This window comes from Bos taurus, chromosome 26, assembly GCF_002263795.3.
Source record: "Bos taurus isolate L1 Dominette 01449 registration number 42190680 breed Hereford chromosome 26, ARS-UCD2.0, whole genome shotgun sequence".
Taxonomy (NCBI): domain Eukaryota; kingdom Metazoa; phylum Chordata; class Mammalia; order Artiodactyla; family Bovidae; genus Bos; species Bos taurus.
Window position 1 is genome coordinate 18,793,675 of NC_037353.1, and position 24,979 is coordinate 18,818,653.

At 42.8% G+C, this 24,979-nt stretch overlaps 1 protein-coding gene across 4 annotated transcripts; it reads right to left on the bottom strand.

The window, feature by feature from the left end:
* Window positions 1–1,422: 1,422 nt before the first annotated feature.
* MORN4 (MORN repeat containing 4) lies at window positions 1,423–14,484 on the bottom strand. 4 transcript variants are annotated; one of them, XM_005225620.5, is made up of 6 exons: window positions 14,372–14,484; window positions 11,907–12,038; window positions 6,619–6,712; window positions 3,499–3,613; window positions 2,969–3,078; window positions 1,423–2,744 (listed from the first exon to the last, which is right to left on the bottom strand). In XM_005225620.5, exons 3-6 carry the CDS (start codon window positions 6,683–6,685, stop codon window positions 2,596–2,598), a joined length of 441 nt encoding a protein of 146 aa, XP_005225677.1. In that variant the 5' UTR covers window positions 6,686–6,712; window positions 11,907–12,038; window positions 14,372–14,484; the 3' UTR covers window positions 1,423–2,595.
* Between the last annotated feature and the right edge of the window lie 10,495 nt (window positions 14,485–24,979).

Genomic DNA, 24,979 nt, shown 5'->3' on the forward strand with positions numbered 1-24,979 from the left:
CACCTGGTGGATAAATGTTACATTCTAGAAGGCTACGCTAGCCAACCCAGGTCTGAAACATTAAGAAAGGGGGCTTGACCTGAGAAAAGACCATCTTCTTGCCTATACACACTCTGCTTTTATTATTAAGAACAGTTACTTTGTTATTGCAATAAAGTTTAATAAGTTAAATTGGCATGCCTATGTACAGACTAACACTCCACTGTTACACACATCTTAGGTTTCCTGCTCAGATATCAAGACCTTTCTAGAGGCAATTTAGCTCCCAAGGTCTGCTTTTTTCCTGCTCTGAGAGAGGCTTTAAGAATACTGAACAAACATAAGCATTCGATTATTGGTGTCCTAGGGAAAAAGCTTGTTGAAGTTTTCCATGGGAGAGGTAAGAGGCAAAACATTTCAAGTGAGATATTTAGAAACACCTAGCATATTAATTTAAAAGGCTGCTTTTATGGAGAAGGACATGGCAACCCACTCCAGTACTCTTGCCTGGAAAATCCCATGGATGGAGAAACCTGGTGGGCTACAGTTCATGGGGTCGCAAAGAGTCAGACACAACTGAGCGACTTCACTTTCACTTTTCTCTAAAATGTTTAACCTTATTCAGTGATAATCTGACTAGTGGCAGGAAACCTGAGATGATTTTTTTCAAAAACTACTCTGGTTAAAAAGAAAGGTAAACAAATCCTTGTTTAGGGCAAGGACTAGAGGACAGAATATAAAAGGTATCAATCTTCAACAGAAACTGGGCATCTGACTGACACTTAGAAGCTTGGGGCTTAGCATCTGGGCTCTTCTCACAGTTGACTTCTAGAGGATCTGGGCTGAGGAGAATCAGGTTCAGGAACGGGGAAAAAAGTCAGGGCTAGGGAGGCAGGCTGGTGTACTGGGGAAGAGCTCAGCCTTTGAGCTTAAATTCTTGGATCTGTAGAGGCCTTAGTGTCAGCAAGATCCTGGAACACTATGTACCTGCCCTGAACCTCATCGGTGATAGCAGGATAATAATGGTACCTTCCTCTCAGGACTTATAAGATTGTGCATATGAAAGGGTTAGCGTGGCAGGTGACTGTGCAGAGAGTTGCCCGAGATACCTGCTGGGTATAACGATAACCTGTTTCAGGACTTGGGCACCCTGACGTTCAAGATGAGTACAGTGGGGAAAGTGCTTTGGAGCCAAAAAGTCCCAGATACAAATCCTACCCAGCTCTGCTACTCACTAGTTAGGGCAACCTCAGCCTGTCTGCTGTTGTTGTTTGTGTTCTTTTTTTTTAAATTCTGCATGTGCCTACCTTGCAGAATTAGATGATATTTCATAGTAAAGTGTGCAACCCTCAGTTTCCAACCCTCATCTATGACTAACGTTTAGAAATAGCAAATGAGCCAATATCTATACAGATGTAGAGCAAGAGAGGCAGGAAAACCAAGTATAGGTAGTTCTGGCGATTTCTTTATTCCTCATAAGCACTTGTTTCCACAGTATAACACAGAGAATAAATAGAGGCACACAACTATCACTTCCACCACAGTCTGCTGTTGAGGAGACATTCAGTGTGAGGATAAGGGGCTGGGGATCAGGTGGGGCATCTTGGGATCCCAGGGTAAGTGGAGGCCTCTGTGATGAATCGTGCAGGAGTGCAATCAATCCAGATCTGATCCCTAGGCCTGATGGCCAAAGCTCTTGGTGGAAGAGTCACAGTGAACCAAATGCTCTTTGAGTTCATTGCCTTCCCAAGATGGGTCAAATTCTACCTGAACCCCAAAGGGTTGAGGTGGGTCTGACCTACTGGTCCACTGAGAAGGAGCTGTGTCAGCCCAAGCCATCCTTGAGGATTCAGTTCACTCCATGACAAGGCCTGATGTGACCCAGAGATGTCTGCCCTTGACCTGGAGTAAGTAATAATTACAAGCTATAAGATGATTATTTACATCAGTTTCTTTCTGACTAAAAGGATCCTTTCCCATGTCTAAGGAAGGAGAGAGGGGCACAGATTACCTGCTGGAACTCAGGGTAGGAAGACAGCTTGTAAAGTCAAGGGAGAGGAAAACAGCACTTCACTGAACCCTTCACAGGGGCAACAAGCAGACACAGGACCAGGCTGGTCGGACAAAGCGGAAGGCCTGGGGCCATGATGCCAACCGGGAATGCAGGACAACATACAGAGAAGCTCTGGTCTTGACTTTCACGGGACTGCTATACTGTCAAGGCCACCCCTACTGTTTCCTTCATTTCTCACAGAGCACTGAGCACTTGGCCCTCATCTGGGGCTGGGATCATCTGCACCAAATAGAGGCAGAAGGAAAATATTCTGCATCACTTGGCAGAAAATGAAGTAGAAAGGCAGCAGCCGGTCTGCACCGGGTGATCTATGGTGTTAGGGACAGAAGTACCAACGAGTAAGAGAAGGGAAGGACATGCTGGGTGACCACTGCTGCAGTGGCCCTAGCCTCAGACCTTCTGTGACCAAAGCCCTGCCTTGCAGGTGACCGGCCCCTCCCGGGGCTTCTGCTCCATGGTCATTTTCGTCTCCTCTCACGTTGGGTTCATTTGTCCACCCTGAACGGGTGGTGGGCATTGCTGTCAGCCAGGCACAGCCCCCGTCAGGCAGTGAGGCTCCGGGCTGACTTGGAGGCGCTCTGGGCCCGCTGGACCACCGCCGAGCACTTCTCACGCCGCAAAAGCTTGTTGTTCTCGAACAGACCTTCATTGCGGGGTATTCCATGAGAACCATCAGGGAAAGTCAGCAGGCCTTTGACGGGGACAGAGAAAATAAGGGTGTGACAATGGCATTTGTGGCTCGGAGGCCAGCTTGCTACGTTGAAGCCGAGGGAGAGAAAATTTGCAGCTCTTGGGTGCTCAGTCCATGGACCCAGCACTGTATTGCTGGGTGTCCACAGAAGGATTAAAGCTGCAAAGGTGTGCTGCCACCCATTTACTCGCCTCAGTCACCTGTCCTGCTGGTTGGCAACTTACCTAAACCATCCACTCTGCCGTTTTTAAATTCTCCCTCAAAGGTCATGTTGTCATGTCGAATGAAGACTCCGACGCCGTTAAACTTGCCCTGGGCAAACTCCCCCTCATACCTGGGGAAACGCGAGATGTGAGCCTTCAGGATAACTGAGTCAGGCAGCTACCAACACCAAACATGTGGTTTATTAACGCTAAGGAGCAAAGCTGATTCCACTCTTCCAGAGCTCCCCCAACCCCACTCACCCATCTCACCCAGCAGAGAGGAGTCAGAGAGCCCAAATGATATGAGGCTCTAATCTCAAGGAAACAACCAAAGAGCACAGTGGTGGGCTGAGAGGTCACTGACCTCCTTGCCGTCTCAAATTTTAGATGTATTTATAAAGTAACCAATAAAAGAATGAATGCTACTCTTTGCCTGTTTTCAGAGAGTCAGGGACAAGCTCAGATTTGACCAGGTGTTTCTTGCTATCATTTTTAGATCAGAGCTTCCCTTCCCTAGTCTAAGGTTGGGAAAAGAATGACCAGGTACCCACCTTGAGCCATCTGAGAAGGTCAGCACCCCGAAGCCATTAAAGAGCCCATTCTCAAAATGGCCCAGGTAGGTGCCACCATCTGCAAACATCAGTTGACCAAAACCATGTCTGCGGCCTGAGCAAAGAGAAGACGGGTGTCAGGTTGGGATGGGGCAGCTTCAGGGCCCTCTGTCACTGTCTAACATTCTTTGCCTTGCATCACCCCCCAACAAAGGAAAGAAGACAGTGACATTAGCAGGGCAGAGAACCATTGCCCAGAGTAATAACTTGGCTCCAAGGATTGTTGCGGTGAAAAGGGAAAAAGAGCAGTGAGTTTTTCTTTCCCTTTCCTGAGATCAAAGAAGATAAAGAGAACAGTGAACAGGTCTGGACATTCCCAGTTTTTACTTTAACTTTTCCTAATCTGTAGTCTGTAACTGAAATTGCTTTTCTGCCCCCTAACTCTGCATGAGCTACATTTTGCACCTATTATCCTTTGCATGCGTGTGGGCTAAGTCACCTCAGTCGTGTCCAACTCTTTGTGACCCTATGGACCACAGCCCGCCAGGCTCCTCTGTCCATGGGATTCTCCAGGCAAGAATACTGGAGTGGGTGGCCATGCCCTCCTCCAGAGGACTGAACCCACGTCCCTCACGTCTCCTGCATTGGCAGGCAGGTTCTTTATCACTAGCAGCACCTGGGAAGCCCTTGACTCTGCTACTTACATCCTGTATCTGGTGCTTACCTTTATAGCACTCTCTCTGCAAACCACCTCGTGTAGTTTTTCTCTTTTTACATATCAGAAAGAAGAGGCAGGGCCACAGGACTGCCAGACTGAATTACTGGGATACTGACACCAGCCTGTGACTGGTTTTGAAACCATGCAAGAGGAAGAATACAAGATTCTTACACCTTCGCTCCTCATCACAGACCCCTGACTGCAAGCACTCATCTTATATAAGCCCATAGACTCCTTATGAAGCAGAGGGGGCACAGTTCTTGAGGCATGAGCCTACTGTATTTCCCTCTCTGCCTGCTGAGAATTAAAGCCACCTTTCTATTTTCTCCAAACTCTGTCTCCACATTTTTTTATTTGGATTGGGTGGGCAGAGAAAGCCAAGATTTTGGCCAGCAACAGCCATCAGATTTGGAGCAGATCTAAGTATGAAGGTAAGAGAGCACTTAAAAATCACAATAGCTAAAAAACAATTTTTTTTAAACAAAAATCACAATAGCTAATGTTTACAGGGCCTTCACTATATGCCAGGGACTCTTTCAAACACTTTGTATTTATCATCTAATTTGATCACTACAACAACTTTAGGAGGTAGGCACAATACTATTTCTTAAATATTATTTAATATAATAGTATTTAATACTTAATACTTAAATACTATTTATTTTTATTTATAAGAGTTGACTCATTGGAAAAGACTCTGATGCTGGGAGGGATTGGGGGCAGGAGGAGAAGGGGACGACAGAGGATGAGATGGCTGGATGGCATCACTGACTCGATGGACGTGAGTCTGAGTGAACTCCGGGAGTTGGTGATGGACAGGGAGGCCTGGCGTGCTGCGATTCATGGGGTCGCAAAGAGTCGGACACGACTGAGCGACTGAACTGAACTGAACTGAATTAAAAATAAATAACAATATTATTTCCACTTTTTTTTTTTTTGCCACACCATGCAGCATATGGGATCTTAGCTCCCTGACCAGGGATCAAACCCAAATCCCCTGCAATGGAAGTGCAGAGTCTCTACTACTGGATTGCCAGGGAAAACCCCTCTTTTTCCCATTAACAGATGCAGAAACCAAGGCAAGGGGAAGCTAAAAAAAAAGGTACTCAAGGTCATAGAGCAACCAAGAGGCAGAGCTAGACAGCAAATGCAGTCGGCACCCTGACTCGGGAGCCCTCAACACTTAACTACCTTGCCAGTCTAAGAAAAAATTAAAGTACCCTCTGAGACTATGAAGCTGTGGGGCAAACCTAACAGCCTGACTGGCAAGACTGGTTTGAGCTTTGCCCCATCAGTAGGGCTGTGTTTACCCACTGGACTGACCAGAGAACAGAGTAAGATACTAGAGAAGCAGCAATGCCTTTCAGGGTACCAGGGAGTTCTTTTGGTGGATAGAGACTGCCCAGCAGAGCCTCAGGAAGACTCTCTTCGAAAATGTCACGTTGAAGGTGAGAGCAGTTTGGGAGGCTGGAGAAAAGGCTGGGATGTATGGAGGTAAGGTCACATCCCATATGCACAATTTCTCCTCTCAAATCTCAAGAATTCATCAGCCGCAGGGATCTACCATGAAAAAAGTGAGGTGTCTGGAAACGGTGTGAACTGCTCTTCACTGGCACAACTATAAAGTCTAGTCTCCTCAGGGCAGTTCCTGGCTTGCTAGGATTGGACCCATGAGACTTTTAAGTGGCCAGACTGTTTCCAAGCTGAACATTATTAACCTGCTTCCTGTACGGTCTCAGGCTCTGAGGAATTCTGCCATGCCTATGAATAGATACTTCCAAGTATAATGAGCTGTCACAGGAAACTCAAGGCCATGGATGTCATCTTCTCTTGAGTGTCTGCCCTAATTTCCTCAACTTCTTAAGATTCCCTAGAATCACTGCAAGTGCAATGACAAGTCATTGCAATGAATTTACACTTTCTAACTTACAGGCACTAAAAATCACTCATTTTGCTCTGCTGAGTACATGAGCAGTTATAAAAACAGTTCCCAAATAATGCCATGAAAGGAGAAAAAGAGTTCTGGGGGTGGGGGTCCCCTGGTCGTCCAGTGCTTAGGATCCAGCGCTTTCACTGCTGAGGGCCCAAGTTCCACCCCTGGTCAGGGAACTAAGATTCTGCAAGCCATGAGGCATGGCAAAAAATAAACAATAAACGAGTGCTAAAACACTTTAAATTTAGAAGTGGGAACATTTAACTTATTTTTGGAGGTTGGCATAGTAGTAGCATTTTCCAATTCCTTTATTTATAATCCTAAAATTGAATAAAAGGAAAGGCACTATTTGGATTAAATCCTGGATACAGAAATGAAGTCTCATAAAGCTTGCTTATATGTCCTGATGTATTTCGCCTTCAGCCAAATGAAGGGTACATCACTGGATGTCCCCCATGGGTCCTCTCACCCTCCTTCCACTCGCCACGATACTCCTCTCCACTGGAGTAAGTGAAGGAACCTTTTGTCAGGGTCATGGTGACAGCTCACAAAAAGGATGAAATCTGCAAGAAACAACAGAAGAGAACCAGTGTTTCTTGGCTGGAGGAAAGGCCTGGAGAGCAATTTTATAGATACCTTCTAAAGGCTACCAGCCTGGTAAGCATGAGTACATTTAACAAAAATCCCCACCCCAAACCACCACCACCACCACCATCATCACCACCTCTGCCCAGTCTTATCCTCTTACTTGTCTCAACAAGTTTCAGCCAGTTCTAATTTTCTAAGCCCTGGGATGGAAATTTAGGATTAATCTTTAAGCATTTGCTTGATACCTACTATGTGCTTAGTCAATGCATAAAATATAGTCTTGTCCCTTGATGAGTTTGTAGTCTAGTTGATAAAAGTAACAACTGAAACACTGAGTAATACGAGAGATGATATAATTAAATGTCAAACTGGATGGCAGAGATTACAAAGACAAGGGATGGGCAGAATTTAAAACAAGCAGTGAAGAACGCAAAGGGCAATTCCAGCCTGAAAAAACACAGGGATGAAAGCACCAAGAGCAACATAAACATGACATGTGCAGTGGGAAATAAGAAGCCAGGTCTTGAAGGTTTATTTACAGAGTAATGGGAAGTAAATTCATGTATGTACACCCAGCCTAAATCTTAAATCTGACAAGAATCCAAACCCCCTCATTTTGGAGGGAGAACCATTTGGAGAAAACAAGCCCAAAGAGGTCAAGAACCAGTTTAGTGAGCAGTGACGATGATGGTGCCCATGCCTCCCTGACTGCCACTAGCTCTTTTCCCCTGTACCATGTCTCTGCTTTTAGGGTCAGGCCAGCTTAATGAGACCTTTGGAAGCTAGGCAGAAGGGTTGATGGCTGATAAGGTAGGGGGAAAGAAGAAACCTCTGGGGGTTACAACACAAACTATGAAAGCAGAGTCTAAGGAAAATGAATGTGGCAGAAGGAAGCAGGATGGGTTGGAACAGCAAAAGCCTACAGCCAGAAAAGCTACAAAAGATGTGATCGTTTAGTCAACTGTAAAAATGCACATGACATACTCTCCCTCCATCCATGTCTTTGCAACGTGACATGGCAGATCCTCCACTAAGAGGCAGGTTATTTATTTCTCTGCCCATTAGATCTGGGTGGGTTATCTGACTTGCAGACTGCAGATGCCTGGGTGAGCTCAGGCAGGACTGGAAGAGCTGCCCTCCTGAGCTCAGCCCTGAATTACACACCCACAGAATCACAGACTAAATAAATGGTTGTTGTTTTAGCCACTATAATTTGAGGATGGTGTGTAATAACACACCTAGCAAAAGCTAACCGATATGCCCAGGTTTGAGCTCCTAAGGCCTGAACTAGGGAGATAATAGGGTAAAGTGAAAGTGAAAGTCACTCAGTCATGTCTGACTCTTTGCGAACTTATATACAGTTCATGGAATTCTCCAGGCCAGAATACTGGAGTGGGTAGCTGTTCCCTTCTCCAGGGGTTCTTTCCAACCCAGGTATCAAACCCAGGTCTCCCGCATTGCAGGAGGATTCTTTAGCAGTTGAGCCACAAGTAAAGCCCAGGGTAATGGGAGCAGGAATTATTATTAGATGTGTCACAGGATAAATGAAAACAACCGATAACATTTGGAGACTGGCTAGGTATAGCTTCATACAAGTGGTAAAAGAATGTTTATCTTCAAGGATATTCTATAAGAAGGGGTTAAGATACTCAAAACATAATTAAATATAAACAGAGATAAATAGAATGATTTGATATATTTTTTAGCATACAATCCCTATTTCTCTTTCTTTCTTTCTCTTCTTCTTATGCCCTCTCCTCTGGCAACTATCTTGCTTATTCTCTGTAGCTGTTTCTGTTTTGTTATGTTCATTCATCTATTTTTGTTTTATAAATACCATGTATAAGTGAAATCACATGGCATTTGTCTTTATCTGACTTATTTCATTTTAGCATAAAACCCTCTAGGTCCATCCATATTGTCACAAATGGCAAGGTTTCATTCTTTATTATGGCTGAGTAGTACTCTACCATATATATACATATACATTAATATGCACCACATCTTCTTTACCCATTCATCTATTGATGGGCACTTAGATTGTGTCCATATTTTGGCTATTGTAAACAATGCTGCAATGAACATAGGGATGCATATCTTTTCCAATTAGTGTTTTCATTTTCTTCAGATAAATACCCAGGAATGGTAGTACTGGATCATACAGTAGCTCTGTTTTTAATTTTTTGAGGCACTACCATACTGTTTTCCATACTGGCTGTACCTATTTACACTCCCATCAATAGTACACAAGGTTTCCCTTTTCTCACATCCTTGCCAATACCTATAATTTGTTGTCTTTTTGATAACAGTCATTCTAACAGATGTGAAGTAATAGCTCACTGTGGGTTTTTAAAAATATTTTTAAAAATTTTATTTATGGCAGTGCTGGGTCTTAATTGCTGTGCACGGGCTTTCTCTGGTTGCAGCTAGCTGGGGCTATCCCCTGGTTGCGCTGCACAGACTTCTCATTGCAGTGGCTTCTCTTGTTGCAGAGCACAGGCTCTAGAGTGTGTGGGCTTCAGCAGTTGTGGCCCATGGGCTTAGATGTCCCTCAACATGTGGAATCTTCCTGGACCAGGGATCAAACCCATGTCCCCAGCACTGGCAGGCAGATTCTTAACCACTGGACCACCAGGCAAGTCTTCTCACTGTGGTTTTGACTTGCATTTGCCTGATGGTTAGTGATGTTGGCCATCCGTACATCTTTGGAAAAAAATCTATTCAGGTTCTTTGCTCATTTTTTAATCAGGTTGTCTGCTTTTTTGAAATTGAGTTTTATGAGTTCTTTGTATATTTTGGTTATTAACCCCTTATCAAATACATTATTTGCAAATATCTTCTCCTATTTAGTAGGTGGCCTTTTCCCTTTGTTGATAGGTTCCTTCACTGTGCAAAAGCTTTTTAGTTTAAGTCCCATTTGTTAATTTTTGCTTTTGTTTCTCTTGCCTGAGCAAACATATCCAAAAAATATTGCTAAGACTGATGTCAAAGAGCACGCTGCCTATCTTTTCTTCTAGGAGTTTTGTGGTGTCACAACTTATATTTAAGTCTTTATTCCATTTTGAGGGTTTGTTCATTTGTACATGGTATGACAGAGTAGTCCAATTTGATTCCTTTGCATGTAGCTGCCCAGTATTCACAACACAATTTACTGAAGGGGCTATCTTTTCACCATTGTATATTCTTGCCTCTTTTGTGGTAGACTAGTTGCCCATATAAGTGTGGGTTCATTTCTCTGCTCTCTATTCTATATCTGTGTGCCTGTTTTTGTGCCCGTACATATTATTTTGATCACTCTAGCTGACAGACGAGCCTGGTAGGCTGCAGTCCATGGAGTCGCTAAGAGTCAGACACGACTGAGCGACTTCACTTTCATGCATTGGAAAACGAAATGGCACCCCATTTGTTCTTGAAGAACCCAATGTTCTTGCTTGGAGAATCCCAGGAACCGGGGAGCCTGGTGGGCTGCTGTCTATGGGGCTGCACAGAGTCGGACACAACTGAAGCGATTTAGCAGCAGCAGCAGCAGCAGCAGCAGCTTTGTAGTACAGTTTGAAATCAGGAAGCATGATACTTTCAGCTTTGTTGTCTTTCTTAAGGTTACTTTGGCTATTCAGAATCTTTTGTGTTTCCTTACAAATTCAAATAACATTTTGGAAAAATATCAACAATTTTGACTAATGAGGTAAGTGCTGAGTAGAGGAAAAGTAAATTAAAGCCACTCATCTATTCTTTATCAGTGCCTTATGGTGTATTCTAATTTTGGCCTATGTCATAATGATTTTGATACAGATGTTAAAAGCTCATAAGTGATCTGATGTGAAGACAGCCTGGCCTGAACAGAGCAGAAGCCCTGTGCTCTCACCAAATACACAGGGATATTAATTTCTACCTCTATAATGAAGGCCAGCTTTGTGGAAGTTGGGTGGCTCAGACCATAAAGAATCTGCCTGCGATGCAGAAGACCCGGCTTCGATCCCTGGGTTGGGAAGATCCCCTGCAGGAGGGCATGGCAACCCACTCCAGTATTCTTGCCTGGAGAATCCCATGGACAGAGGAGCCTGGTGGGCTACAGCCCATGGGGTAGCAAAGAGCTGGACACGACTGAGTGACTTTCACTTCACTGCAGAGTCATTCCCATAGATTCACCAGGGATTTTTCTCAATTTTCCAGTTACTCAGGAGCTCCATATCCAGGGTCCCTTAAATAGTAGAAGACATCCCAAGACAAGGATCGTTTTCTTGTCTTAATGCCCCTCAATACCTCTAGGGTCTATTTCTCAGTGAGGTGATGCTGGCCTCTGGTATGCCATCTCTGTCGCATCAATGTTCCTCAAGGTCGGCATCTAATTTCAGGCTCACAAGCTTCTTATAATCAACCCAGCAGCAGAGTATGCCTGGGGTAGAGGTCAACATGACTCCATGGAAAATACAACATTAATGAGAGGAAGAGACGCAGTTTGCCGTCAAAACTAAAGAGGAAAACTCTTTCCAGTACAGACAGACATGTTGACAGCTAGAGGCTACCATTGGCTCTTCCCAGAAATAATTACATCGGAGAACAAAACTGTCAGCTGTGGTATAAATGGTATGGTACTATTTCATTCCTTCAAAACAAATCAGAATATGAATGGTTGCATCTTCTACTAAATATTGAAACTAAACAACTGTTCTGATACATAAACACAAAATCATTATTTCCACAGGAAGATGATGTTAAGGACATTCCCTCTAAATGTTCAGAAGCAGCTAATTTGTCTTCAAAGTTTTGGAAGGAGTTATTGCAGTGCACATTGAGGAATCAGACTGATGATAAAGGGGCTCAGTCTCTTGTATGTTTACTTTTTCTTGTATGAAATTTCCAAACAGTGGCATCCCACCAGTAGAAGGAATCTGAAAGGGAATAATGCTTCTCTAAAATTTGAGGATTATCTAGGGACCAAGTACTAGCCAGCCCCTCCAATTGTAAACCGTTTCGGTATGCTGTTAGCTTTTGGGCAATATATCCTAAACATTTCAAAGAAGTGAAAGAAATGAAAGATTAGCTTCTCATTACCAAATAGAGTGGACTGTATTTTCTGAAGATATTTGCGGCCATATTTCCTGTCTTACACGTTCTTCTACAATTTGACCTCGCCACTGTCCCATCAAAAACTTGTGTCTAACTCACCTATGAATCTGGCCAGGCTTGTGATTGCTCCAACCAATAGAAGGTGACGGAAGTGATGATGTGTTCTGAGGTTAGATCATAAAAGGTGATGCAGTTTCCATCTTGCTCACTGGTAAACTTGAGCTCTGAGACCTGAGACACCACATAAGTAGTTTGATTATCCTGAGGCTACCATGCTCAGAGGCTGGGCCACATATAAAGTCACATGCGTTGGTGCTTTCAGTTAGCAGTCCTCATCACTGAACCACCCTAGCCTAGGCACCAGGAGTGAGTAAAGGAGCTTTCAGAATGATTCCAGCTCCCAGCCACTGAACCTGCATCTCAGCTGAAGTATCATGGAACAGAGTGAGGTCATTGCCATGATGCCCTCTCCAAATTCCTGACTCACAGGATCTGTGAGCATCATATGGCAGGTTTTAAGCAGCTAATTTTGGGGTAATTGGTTATACAGCAATTGTAACTGAAACATCATCTCTCAACCTAACCCTGCCACTGTCCTTTTCCATTTGTTTTTAATGTAGTATGTCTACAGGTACTACAAATTCTCATTCCTTTTTGTTCTAGGGATATAGAGCAAACTTCAATAGTTGCTTGTCAAAATGATGTCAGTTCCCAAGAACACAATGAGAAGTGCTAATTAAAGGAACCAGATGTACACTCCATTCCTCTCAGGCCATGGTTGAACACACTCGAATAGAAACTTCTACAAGTGTCCAAATAATTGATATTGTCACTGCCTGAGACAGTGTCAGGGTTTTCATTTATGACTTCTGTAATTAGCCATGCTAATTAATAGCTGTATAGCCACTGACCCAAAAAGGAACTTTATCAGTAATCATAGTTATTGAGATAAATCTAGTTTAATGAAGTATAGCCAGTGCTAATATAGACTACAAAAACCACCAACACTTTAATAAAGGATGCAAATCAGTATTTGTATCAGCTATTCAAAAAATCTTTTTAAAGAGAATAGATGACCTAGGAGTTTAGGGTTCAGATACATATGTGGAATCTAGCTAGAAAGTCAAGATAAGTCATCCTTCTTAACAGATGCCCACCCTTTCTCTCTTGATAGATAGGTTGCAAAGGATCAAACCAAGCATTTATCTAAAAGAAAATGACTATTTTGTCCCCATAAACCAACATACTGTTAGTCTACACAATCCACTATATCCTCACGATCTTTATTTTCTCCTGCCCCAGACATTTCCAAATAGAACTAGAAGGCAGGGATGAAAACTGTTGTTTCCATTTCATTTGTCTTTTTATAAAATTTCAGAAATCAAACTGGTCAAAAACATTTATGGATCCACTGTAATTAACATATATCCAAATCCAGAGGATTAAAAAAAAAAAAACTAAAAGAAAGCAGATTTTCAGTTTAAGAATATTTTTTGAGGCATCCACTTTAACTACCCACACATATTAATAAGCGTCACATGGTTCCCCTAAAGCCACCCTCCCCAGGGTATGACAGTCTTGTCAAAGTTCTTTAAGCTCTAAGGAAAGCAGTTTTTAGGCTTTTAAAATTCTAAAAAGAAGAAAATGAAGGCTTTGATGAACAAAGATCAGGCTTGTAAGAGACCTAGAACAAGAAGTCAAATGTTCTTTTTAAAGTATTTTAAGTGAGCTTAAAATAATTGTCTCTTTTAAGTCTGTAAATCTCTTTCACTATAACAATTCTTCCTTCCACAGGAAAAGTAAACAAATGTATCACTATTAGATAAAGGTCTTATTTAGGAAGACTGTGAGACAGTTAAGATTGCTGAAAGTGGAAAGAAAATCCTGACGCCAGAAAGAAGGTCAAAACAAAAAACCAGAGGCCTTGGGGCGATGGGACTGCCAGGATACTATTCTAGTCAATGAGAAAGTAAAATGCCTGGGCTGGGTTCTAACATAGTCGAGTGACTTCCGCTGGTACCTAAGCAGTTTGGAGATGCTAGACGTAGGGATGCCACCATCAGCTAATTTAAGCATCCCCTTTCCCAAGACTCACTGAGTGTGTGCGGGACGCCTCTCCACCAAAGTGTGACAGGCTAACCCTGAGCTAACAAAGCCCTAGACCGCAAGAAGGCAACTCTTCTCGTCGACCTCCCCATTTCTTCTCCCACCGGTCCTGGCCTTTCAGCACAGCTCCTTCCCTCCATCCGGGGTCAGCTCTTCCACGGGGGCGGGGTCTTCCGCTCACACAGGTCTGCCATCCGCTCTTCACAAAGCCCCCACCCACCCCTCTCGCTATCCCGGGCGCCATGGGCTCCCTCCGGCCTCAGACCCCGCAGCAGAGACGGAAGCCCGCGTTTTGGGACCCCCGCGGGTGCCACCTCCCCGGATGGACCCGCGCTCCCCAGCCCCTGTCATTTCGGGCTGGGGTCCCCAGTCCCTTTTGCCCGATCACACTCTCCCGGCCCCCTCCCACCCGTGCTGCCAGTCAACCTGGGCCGGGGCTTCAAGGATGATCGTCTCACCCCGACGCCGGGCTGCAGCGGCCCGGACCTCCGTTCCGCCCGGCTCGCCCTTGCCACCTGCCTCTCCGCGGCTACCTCCAGTGCCTGCCCTACTTGACGCCGCCATCCCGGGTAGCCACAGTGCGACCAATTCCCGCAGCCCATTGGCTGTTACCTAGGCAACCGGTAGCAACGCCACTCCCCATTGGGCCAGCCCCGGGCTCTGCGCCATCTTTGTGCGGGGCAGTGTCTCAGGCTCCCTGCGCTAAATACCCGAAAGAGGGGTGGGGCTGAACTACAGACACGTCTTAGCCACCGGGAGAACTCAGAACTCATCTACTAGGGGTAGCCTACCTAATTAGCCAAACCAAACCAAACCAAACCAAATCTGAGACAGAAACAGCAATGACCACCTACACCAGCGTCTCCTATCCTGCTTAGATCTCCGCAGTTGTCAAAGGCACCAATGAGGAGCTAAAGGACAGAACCCAAAACTGACTTTTGAGATTGCGACTTTGTAAATTGTAAAGAGCAAGACAGGACAACTGCAGTTTCATAAGTATCTGCCCTGTGCCAGCATTGTGATATCAGGGCACTTTTACATTCACTATACGGATTTGTGTTGTCGTTGTAATTACTCATACCATTTATATTTAAAATATAGTGTCAAGATTGGAACAAATCCTTTCAAATATGCACACCAACCAACTTACCCATATTTATTTACTGAACAATGTGAAAGCTGCATGATGCTAGGTTTTGCCAGGTTAGAATAGACATGATCACCACTCTCATAGGATTTACTGACTCCACGTGGAGAAGAAAAGATTCGTGCAAGTGCAAAAATCCAAGACTATTTAATTATTAAGAGAAGGCAAGCACGTGAACAGAGTAAGTAGATTTTTCCTCTGAATTTGGATTTCCTAATCTGTAGACTAGGGTGGTAATAACAAGGAGAAGGCAATGGCACCCCACTCCGGTACTCTTGCCTGGAGACTCCCGTGGACGGAGGAGCCTGGTGGGCTGCAGTCCCTGGGGTCGCTAAGGGTCAGATACGACTGAGCGACTTCATTTTCACTTTTCACTTTCATGCATTGGAGAAGGAAATGGCAACCCACTCCAGTGTTCTTGCCTGGAGAATCCCAGGGACGGTGGAGCCTGGTGGGCTGCTGTCTATGAGATCGCGCAGAGTCAGACACGACTGAAGCGACTTAGCAGCAGCAGCAGCAGCAGCAATAATGATAAAGTCTCCCCAGAACTTGTACGAAAATACAATATAAAATTCTCAGTACTGTGTCTGACCTTGTAGGAGTCTGACACTGTAAGTCTTCAGTAAACTGTAGGTTTAAATGATTGGGATTCAGTCTTCAGATCCCATCTTTGCTACCAATTGTGTGTGCCTTCAAGCAAGTTGGTAAGCTCTCTAGCCTGTGAAATGAGTTTACACTAGCAAACCTATAAGATTTGGTCCAGCTCCAACTCAGCGGTTCAAGAAGCTGAACTACGTGGTGTTAGCTATGGATATAAGTACAGTAGTTGAGAGAACATAGTGTTAATAAAACAGATATTAGATTGGAGAATGTGTAATTAGAAAATATGAAGAAATAAAGTTAAATAGACTGGTCAAATTATGGAAAGACTTGAAAAATTAGAAGATATGTTTTGCAAAATGTGGTTTCTCAAATCTGCAAATTTGTAGACACAAAGTAAAATAGAGGTTACCAAGAGCCAGGGGAAGAGGAAAGTATTGTTTAACAGGTACAGAGTTTTTGTTGGGATGAAAAAAAGCTTTGGGTATAGATAGTGGTGATAGTTACACAACATTGTGAATGTATTTACTGTCACTGAATTAGACACTTGTGGACAGTTAAAATGATAAATATTACATATATTTTGCCACAGTAAAAAAAATATGGTTTCTTGATCAGAGTGGTGACACAATCAAACCAGTGTTTTAAGAAAATTAATCTGGCACTGACACCAAAGATGATCAGAGAGAGAGTGAAAGCAGAGACGCACACTCAGAAGCTCTGACAGTTGCGGGATGCCGGGCTGAATGTCCAGTGCAATACAGCAGTTAACTGCTGGCTATCCGTTTTGCTGCAGTCCGTGGGGTCGCAAAGCGTCGGACACGACTGAGAGGCTGGACTGAACTGGTCTGTTTTGCACATGATGGTGCGTATGTGTCAGTGCTGCTCTCTTGATTTGTCCTGTCCTTTCCTCCCCCATCTCCTGTGTCCACTATATGTAAAATAGATAGCCAATGGGAATTTGCTACATGTCTCAGGAAACTCCAACAGGGGCTCTGTATCAACCTAGAGGGGTGAAACGGGGAGGGAGACGGGAGGGAGGTTCAAGAGGGAGGGGATATATGTATACCTATGGCTGATTCATGTTGAGGTTTGACAGAAAACAACAAAATTCTGTAAAGCAATTATCCTTCCATTAAAACTAAGTTAAAATATATATATAAAGATTAAAATATCTAATAAGTTCATACTGGTAAGTCCAATTCAAATATGGGACTGCAAATCTTTTACTTAATTTCTTCCACTCTATGTCTCTACTTTTCTTCTACCCTGATTCTCAAGGGTACAAATGATGTTAAAATATCTCACAATTACTTATTTGGTACATTCCACACAATTGGTAAATTATACACAATTGACAATGCTAATATTACCATCATGGTATTGCCAAAAACAGTTGTTTTGTGCATAGTCTCTCCCCATTCTCCTCATCCTTTTTTTTAAAATTATACTTTATATTGTCACTTTGCTTATTTAACTTATATGCATGTGAAATGCCAGACTGGATGAAGCACAAGCTGGAATCAAGATTGCTGGGAGAAATATCAGTAACCTCAGATATGTAGATGACACCAACCTTATGGCAGAAAGTGAAGAGGAGCTAAAGAGCCTCTTGATGAAAGTTATAGAGGAGAGTGATAAAGTTACCTTAAAACTCAACATTAAAAAAAATTAAGATCATGGCATCTGGTCCTATCACTTCATGGCAAATAAATGGGGAAACAATGAAAACAGTGACAGACTTTATTTTTCTGGGCTCCAAAATCACTGCAGATGGTGACTGCAGCCATGAAATTAAAAGATGTTTCCTCATTGGAAGAAAAGCTGTGACCAACCTAGACAGCATATTAAAAAGCAGAGACATTACTTTACCAACAAAGGTCCATCTAGTCAAAGCTATGGTTTTTCCAGTAGTCATGTATGAATGTGAGAGTTGGGCCATAAAGAAAACTGAGTGCCTAATAATTGATGCTGATGCTTTTGAACTGTGGTGTTGGAGACTCTTGAGAGTACCTTGGACAGCAAGGAGATCAAACCAGTGAATCCTAAAGGAAATCCGCTCTGAATATTCATTGGAAGGACTGATGCTGAAGTGAAGCTCCAGTACTTTGGCCACCTGATGTGAAGAACTAACTCATTGGGAAAGACCCTGATGCTGGAAAGATTGAAGGCAGGAGGAGAAAGGGGCAACAGAGGATGAGATGTTTGGATGGCATCACCAACTTGATGGACATGAGTTTGAACAAGCTCTGGGAGTTGGTGATGGACAAGGAAGCCTGGCATGCTGCAGTCCATGGGGTCTCAAAGAGTTGTACAGGACTGAGGACTTTTGAACTGAACTGAACTGACACTTTATTAAAAAAGAAAGAAAGAAAGAAAGAAACTATTGCAACAATGTAGCTAAGACATCCTGAGAGTACCAAAACTATGGAGGGATCAGTGAGGATGGACAGAAAGGGGTAAATATGAAACACATTTCATAGAAATAACTAATAAGAAGCAATGTAGTGTTGAAAGCATGGAGGTAGTCTGACTGGATTTGGGTCCAGCTCTGCCATTTATTAGCTGCGTGACCGTTGGCAGGTTAGTTTCCTTGGTTTCCAACATCATAAGGCTGTAATGCTAGTTACATGGCTTAATCCCAGTAATGCATGTAAAACCACATGCTTAGCATTTTGGTAAGTGGTAGATGGCTCAGTGGGTAAAGAATCTGCCTAACAATGCTGGAGCCACAGAAGACAGGGGTTTGATCTTTGAGCGGGAAAATCCCCTGGGGGAGTAAGTGGCAACTTACTCCCGTGATCTCGCCTAAAGAATCCCATGGACAGAGCAGCCTGGTGGGCTATAGTCCATGGGGTCGCAAAGAGTTGGACATGACTGGGCAACTAAGCATGGATTCAGCACAAGCTCTTAAAATGTCTAGGGAATGTACTGACACTTTTCAGTAAAAGGAAAATCAAGCTCTTAGAGGTAAATACAGAAATAATTTCTGGGGGGTTTCTATAGATAAAACTCAGAATTCAAAGGAGAACTCTGAATCTTGGAGCTCTCCTTGACCATAATTTGAAGCTTAAAGGCTAAATGAGATGAATAATACTAAGAGGTCACCTCTGTGGCTATGGCCCCTGGGACATAAGAGGCTAGTATTACATAATTATTTGATGTCTAGTTAGGAAAAGGAAATACATGTCTTATAACTGAAAAGGAAAACTGAACCGTCTGTATGGACCTTTGCCTAGGTTTACTTGGCAAAAAAAAGTGTTTAAGACATTCCTATTGTTAAAAATAAGACACAGGCTGCAAATAGAATCACTTAGGCTAAGCTCTATGTCACCAAACCTAAACCTAATACCTTTCTTAATTACTGTTTCAGCCTCTCCCAGACATGGAATCTTAAACTAGGCAATCTGGAATTACCTGGTCAGCACTAGTGAGGTAATCTTTCTAATAGACCCTGTCATCCTGGCTCTTAAAGGAGGGGAATCTTGCCACAACCAATCTGCTTTCGCTGTAACTTCCTTGGCTCTTTGCCCTCTGCCTATATAGGTCTTTCATTTTGTGTAGCTCCTCAGAGCTCTTTTCTATCTGCTAGACGGGGTGCTGCACAATTCATGAATCATTTAAGAAAGCCAGTAAGTTCTTTAAAATTTATTCAGTTGAATTTTGTTCTGTAACACCATCAGTTCAGTTCAGTTCAGTTCAGTTGCTCAGTTGTGTCCGACTCTTTGCGACCCATAAACTGCAGCACACCAGGCCTCCCTGTCCATCACCAACTCCCAGAGTTTATGCAAACTCATGTCCATCAAGTCGGTGATGCCATCCAGCCATCTCATCCTCTGTCATCCCCTTCTCCTTCTGCCCCCAATCCCTCCCAGCATCAGGGTCTTTTCCCATCCAGCCATCTCATCCTCTGTCATCCCCTTCTCCTTCTGCCCCCAATCCCTCCCAGCATCAGGGTCTTTTCCAAGGAGTCAACTCTTCGTATCAAAGTATTGGATTTTCAGCTTCAGCATCAGTCCTTCCAATGAACCCCCAGGACTGATCTCCCCTACTGTCTTCAATTTAAGTCTGAATTTGGCAATAAGGAGTTCATGATCTGAGCCACAGTCAGCTCCAGGTCTTGTTTTTGCTGACTGTATAGAGCTTCTCCATCTTTGGCTGTAAAGAATATAATCAATCTGTGTTGTCCATGTGTAGAGTCTTCTCTTGTGTTGGAAGAGGGTGTTTGCTATGACCAGTGCGTTCTCTTGGCAAAACTCTATTAGTCTTTGCCCTGCTTCATCCTATATTCCAAGGCCAAAGTTGCCCGTTACTCCAGGTGTTTCTTGACTTCCTACTTTTGCATTCCAGTCCCCTATAATGAAAAGGACATCTTTTTGGGGCATTAGTTCTAAAAGGTCTTGTAGGTCTTCATACATACAATTAAACAATAGTTCTTTTAGTTCCCTACTTCTAATTAGTTGGGGCAATAATTTGATTCAAGAAAGAATGATTTTTAAATATTGGTTACAATGTGGCTGGTCATCTTTTGTGAAAACCTATGCTTTTAGTCTGTTGGTTACTTTAAACATAAAAACAAAAACAACATCAACAATATTAACAAAATTAAAAGTCACCATTTGTTGAATGCTTTTTCATGTGCTAAGCACTATGCTTAGTGTTTTATGTACTTATCTTGATTCCTACTTAACCAATTGAGGAAGGGATGATTACTCTCATTTTATAGAGGAGGACGCTGAGGCTTAGAGAGTTTAGTAACGTACAAAATAATGTGTGGAGCTGGAGTTGAAACTCAGATGTCTCTGATTCATTCTTTTCCCAATGATGAAATAAATATTCACATTTTAAGACAAGAGAAGAACTTGAACTTAAACATTTTGTCTGCTGGTTTGGACTTCCTTCTTCCTCTCTAGTGTGGACTGTGCATCTGCCTTATGCATTAATCAGACCTCCTCAATGGCGAAATACCTGCTCAGCTATAAAGATAAAATTTTCTTCTTCTGGCTCCAGCCATATAACTCCTTAGAAAATAATGTTCATTTCTCAATCCTTGTGTGTACAGACATATTTGGTGAACTATTAACATATGTACAATTCCAGTATATCATTTCCCTTAACGATAGCAATTAGTGAAGAACAGACTGATTCAACCACCTGGGGAGATACTAGACTCCGTGTAATAGAAGTTCTTAGCTGAAATACTTACTTATGACTTTATTAATGTTACTAGGTATGTTACTTGTATTCTGCCTATTTTATGGAATTATTGTTTCTCGCATTACCAAATGTGAAACTGAGTCTCCAGTAAAATTAATGATGATTAGTTGACTTGAAATGACTGACCAGATACATAGTCCTATAGATCAATGATGTAATATTGTAACTCTAGATATGGGAAGAAACAACAAAAAGGAACTATTTTCTGGACCACAACAGACAAGTAGGACAGGTGGTCAAGAGGCTCTGGGATACTGTTAACAGAGCCTAGTCCAGTAATAGCACATGGAATGGCCTATGAATGAAGTTCTGACCTGAGCTTGGAATCCACACACCATGGGACAAATTGGTCACAAAATGCCTCCCAAGCCCTGGCTGAAATTAAGACCGAAAGAGAAGGGACTGTAAAATAAAGAACGTTACCCACCATTCAGTTCTACAAGAATCAAGTCATTAGGCTCGGCAGTCACTGACCTACAATATTTGCCATGATGTGATGGGACCGGATGACATGATTTTAGTTTTTTGAATGTTGATTTTTAAGCCAGCTTTTTCACTCTCCTCTTTCACCCTCATCAAACATAAAGTAAGATATCTGTTCCTTGTGAATAGCAGTAAACCTCTACCAAGATGTGTGCTTAACTGCAGTACCTATACCTCAAAATCATGCTTCCCCTCCCCTCTTCAGAACTGTGTTCATAGTTGTCTGAGAGATGCTCTCCAAGATTATAATCTTCAGGTTGGATGAAATAAAATTTTCCATTTCTTTTGTAAATTGACTACTGATTACTCCCACAGTGCCCGCCCCCACTCCTCCCAGTGATCTAATTCCAGTCTTCCTTTAAGACTTAGCTCATAGCACATGCTGAACTTAAAGCCTTTGCTGACTCTCCAGTCAACCCTGAAATTGCTGAACTCCTATTATGGAGTTTCCAGCTCTCATTATTGGCTCTTTTTCTTCTACTGCCTCAGAGAGCTGTGGTCTTCAGCTTGTGGGCAGGGGCTATATCGTCCTTCTCTTTTCCACTAATAAAAATATACTGAGCACCTACAAAGTCTAGACACTGAGGTCTCACAGTGATGAACAAAAGAAGTCATGGACTCTTACTTCTCAGATCTCATAATTTTTTAGGCTAATGGTACCGTATTTTTCTTCAGTTAACAAGCACTGAGATTTGAGTCACGCATTGTGTAAACTGCATGAGGACTGGAATTTTTAAAAACTTTTTTACTTAGAGCAGGGATTTTGTTTCTTTGCTTCACTCCTGGCTCTCTCGAAAACAGTAGGTGCTCAATAAATATTTAATGAATAAGCGCAGGATGGAATGACTCAGACATAAAGACCACAGTTCCCTGATCTCACAGCTGGCTCATAGTAGGTATTCAAGAAATGAGTGATTGACTGATGAAGTCACTTCAGTTCAGTTCAGTCATTCAGTCGTGTCTGACTTTTTGTGATCCCATGGACTGAGGCACGCCAGGCCTCCCTGTCCATTACCAACTCCTGGAGTTTACTCAAACTCATGTCCATTGAGTCAGTGATGCCATCCAACCATCTCATCCTCTGTCGTCCCCTTCTCCTCCCCGCTTCAATCTTTCCCAGCATCAGGGTCTTTTCAAATGAGTCAGCTCTTCGCATCAGGTGGCCAAAGGATTGGAGTTTCTGCTGCAGCATCAGTCCTTCCAATGAATATTCAAGACTGATTTCCTTTAGGATGGACTGGTTGGATCTTCTTGCAGTCCAAGGGACTCTCAAGAGTCTTCTCCAACACCACAGTTCAAAAGCATCAATTCTTCGGTGCTCAGCTTTCTTTATAGTCCAACTCTCACATCCATACATGACTACTGGAAAAGCCATAGCTTTGACTAGATGGACCTTTGTTGGTAAAGTAATGTCTCTGCTTTTTAATATGCTGTCTAGGTTGGCCATAACTTTTCTTCCAAGGAGCAAGCGTCTTTTAATTTCATGACTGCAGTCACCATCTGCAGTGATTTTGGAGCCCAGAAAAATAAAGTCTGCCACTGTTTCCACTGTTTCTCCATCTATTTGCTATGAAGTGATGGGACCGGATGACATGATCTTTGTTTTCTGAGTGTTGAGCTTTAAGCCAAGTTTTTCACTCTCCTCTTTCACTTTCATCAAGAAGCTCTTTAGTTCTTCTTCACTTTCTGCCATAAGGGTGGTGTCATCTGCATATCTGAGATTATTGACATTTCTCCCGGCAATCTTGATTCCAGCTTGTGCTTCCTCCCAGCCCAACGTTTCTCATGATGTACTCTGCATATAAGTTAAATAAGCACGGTGAAAATATACATCCTTGATGTATTCCTTTCCCCATTTGGAACCAGACTGTGTTCCATCTCCAGTTCTAACTGTTGCTTCCTGACCTGCATACAGGTTTCTCAAGAGGCAGGTCAGTGGTCTTGTATTCCCATCTCTTTCAGAATTTTCTACAGTTTATTGTGATCCACACAGTCAAAGGTTTTGGCATAGTCAATAAAGCAGAAATAGATGTTTTTCTGGAATTCTCTTGCTTTTTCAATGATCCAGCAGATGTTGGCAATTTGATCTCTGGTTCCTCTGCCTTTTCTAAAACCAGCTTGAACATCTGGAAGTTCATGATTCATGTATTGCTGAAGCCTGGCTTGGAGAATTTTGAGCACTACTTTACTAGCATGTGAGATGAGTGCTATTGTGTGGTAGTCTGAGCATTCTTTAGCATTGGCTTTCTTTGGGATTGGAATGAAAACTGACCTTTTCCAGTCCTGTGGCCACTGCTGAGTTTTCCAAATTTGCTGGCATGTTGAGTGCAGCACTTTCACAGCATCATCTTTCAGGATTTGAATTAGCTCAACTGGAATTCCATCACCTCCACTAGCTTTGTTTGTAGTGATGCTTCCTAGGGCCCTCTTGACTTCACATTCCAGGATGTCTGGATCTAGGTGAGTAATCACACCATCATGATTATCTGGGTCATGAAGATCTTTTTTGTACAATTCTTCTGTGTATTTTTGCCATCTCTTCTTAATATCTTCTGCTTCTGTTAGGTCCCTACCATTTCTGTCCTTTATTGAGCCCATCTTTGCATGAACTCTTCCCTTAGTATCTTTAATTTTCTTGAAGAGATGTCTAGTCTTTACCATTCTATTCTTTTCATCTATTTCTTTGCAGTGATCACTGAGGAAGGCTTTCTTATCTCTCCTTGCTATTCTTTGGAACTCTGCATTCAAATGGGTATATCTTTCCTTTTCTCCTTTGCTTTTTGCTTCTCTTCTTTTCACAGCTATTTGTAAGTCCTCCTCAGACAGCCATTTTGCTTTTTTGCATTTCTTTTTCTTGGGGATGGTCTTGCTCCCTGTCTCCTGTACAGTGTCACGAACCTCTGTCCATAGTTCATCAGGCACTCTGTCTATCAGATCTAGTCCCTTAAATCTATTTCCCACTTCCATTGTATAATTGTTAGGGATTTGATTTAGGGTGTTGCAAAAACAACACCCAGTTGTGGATGTGACTGTTGATGGAAGCAAGGTCTGATGCTGTAAAGAGCAATATTGCATAGGAACCTGGAATGTTAGGTCCATGAATCAAGGCAAATTGGAAGTGGTCAAACAGGAGATGACAAGAGTGAACATCAACATTTTAGGAATTAGCGAACTAAAATGGACTGGAATGGGTGAATTTAACTCAGATGACCATTATATCTACTACTGTAGGCAGGAATCCCTTAGAAGAAATGGAGTAGCCATCATGGTCAACAAGAGAGTCTGAAATGCAGTACTTGGATGCAGTCTCAAAAACGACAGAATGATCTCTGTTCCTTTCCAAGGCAAATCATTCAATATCACAGTAATCCAAGTCCATGCCTAGACCAGTAAAGCTGAAGAAACTGAAGTTGAACAGTTCTATGAAGACCTACAAGACCTAGAACTAACATCCAAAAAAGATGTCCTTTTCATTATAGAGTACTGGAATGCAAAAGTAGGAAGTCAAGAAACACCTGGAGTAACAGGCAAATTTGGCCTTGGAGTACAGAATGAAGCAGGGCAAAGGCTAATGGAGTTTTGCCAAGTCACAGCAAACACCCTCTTCCAACTACACAAG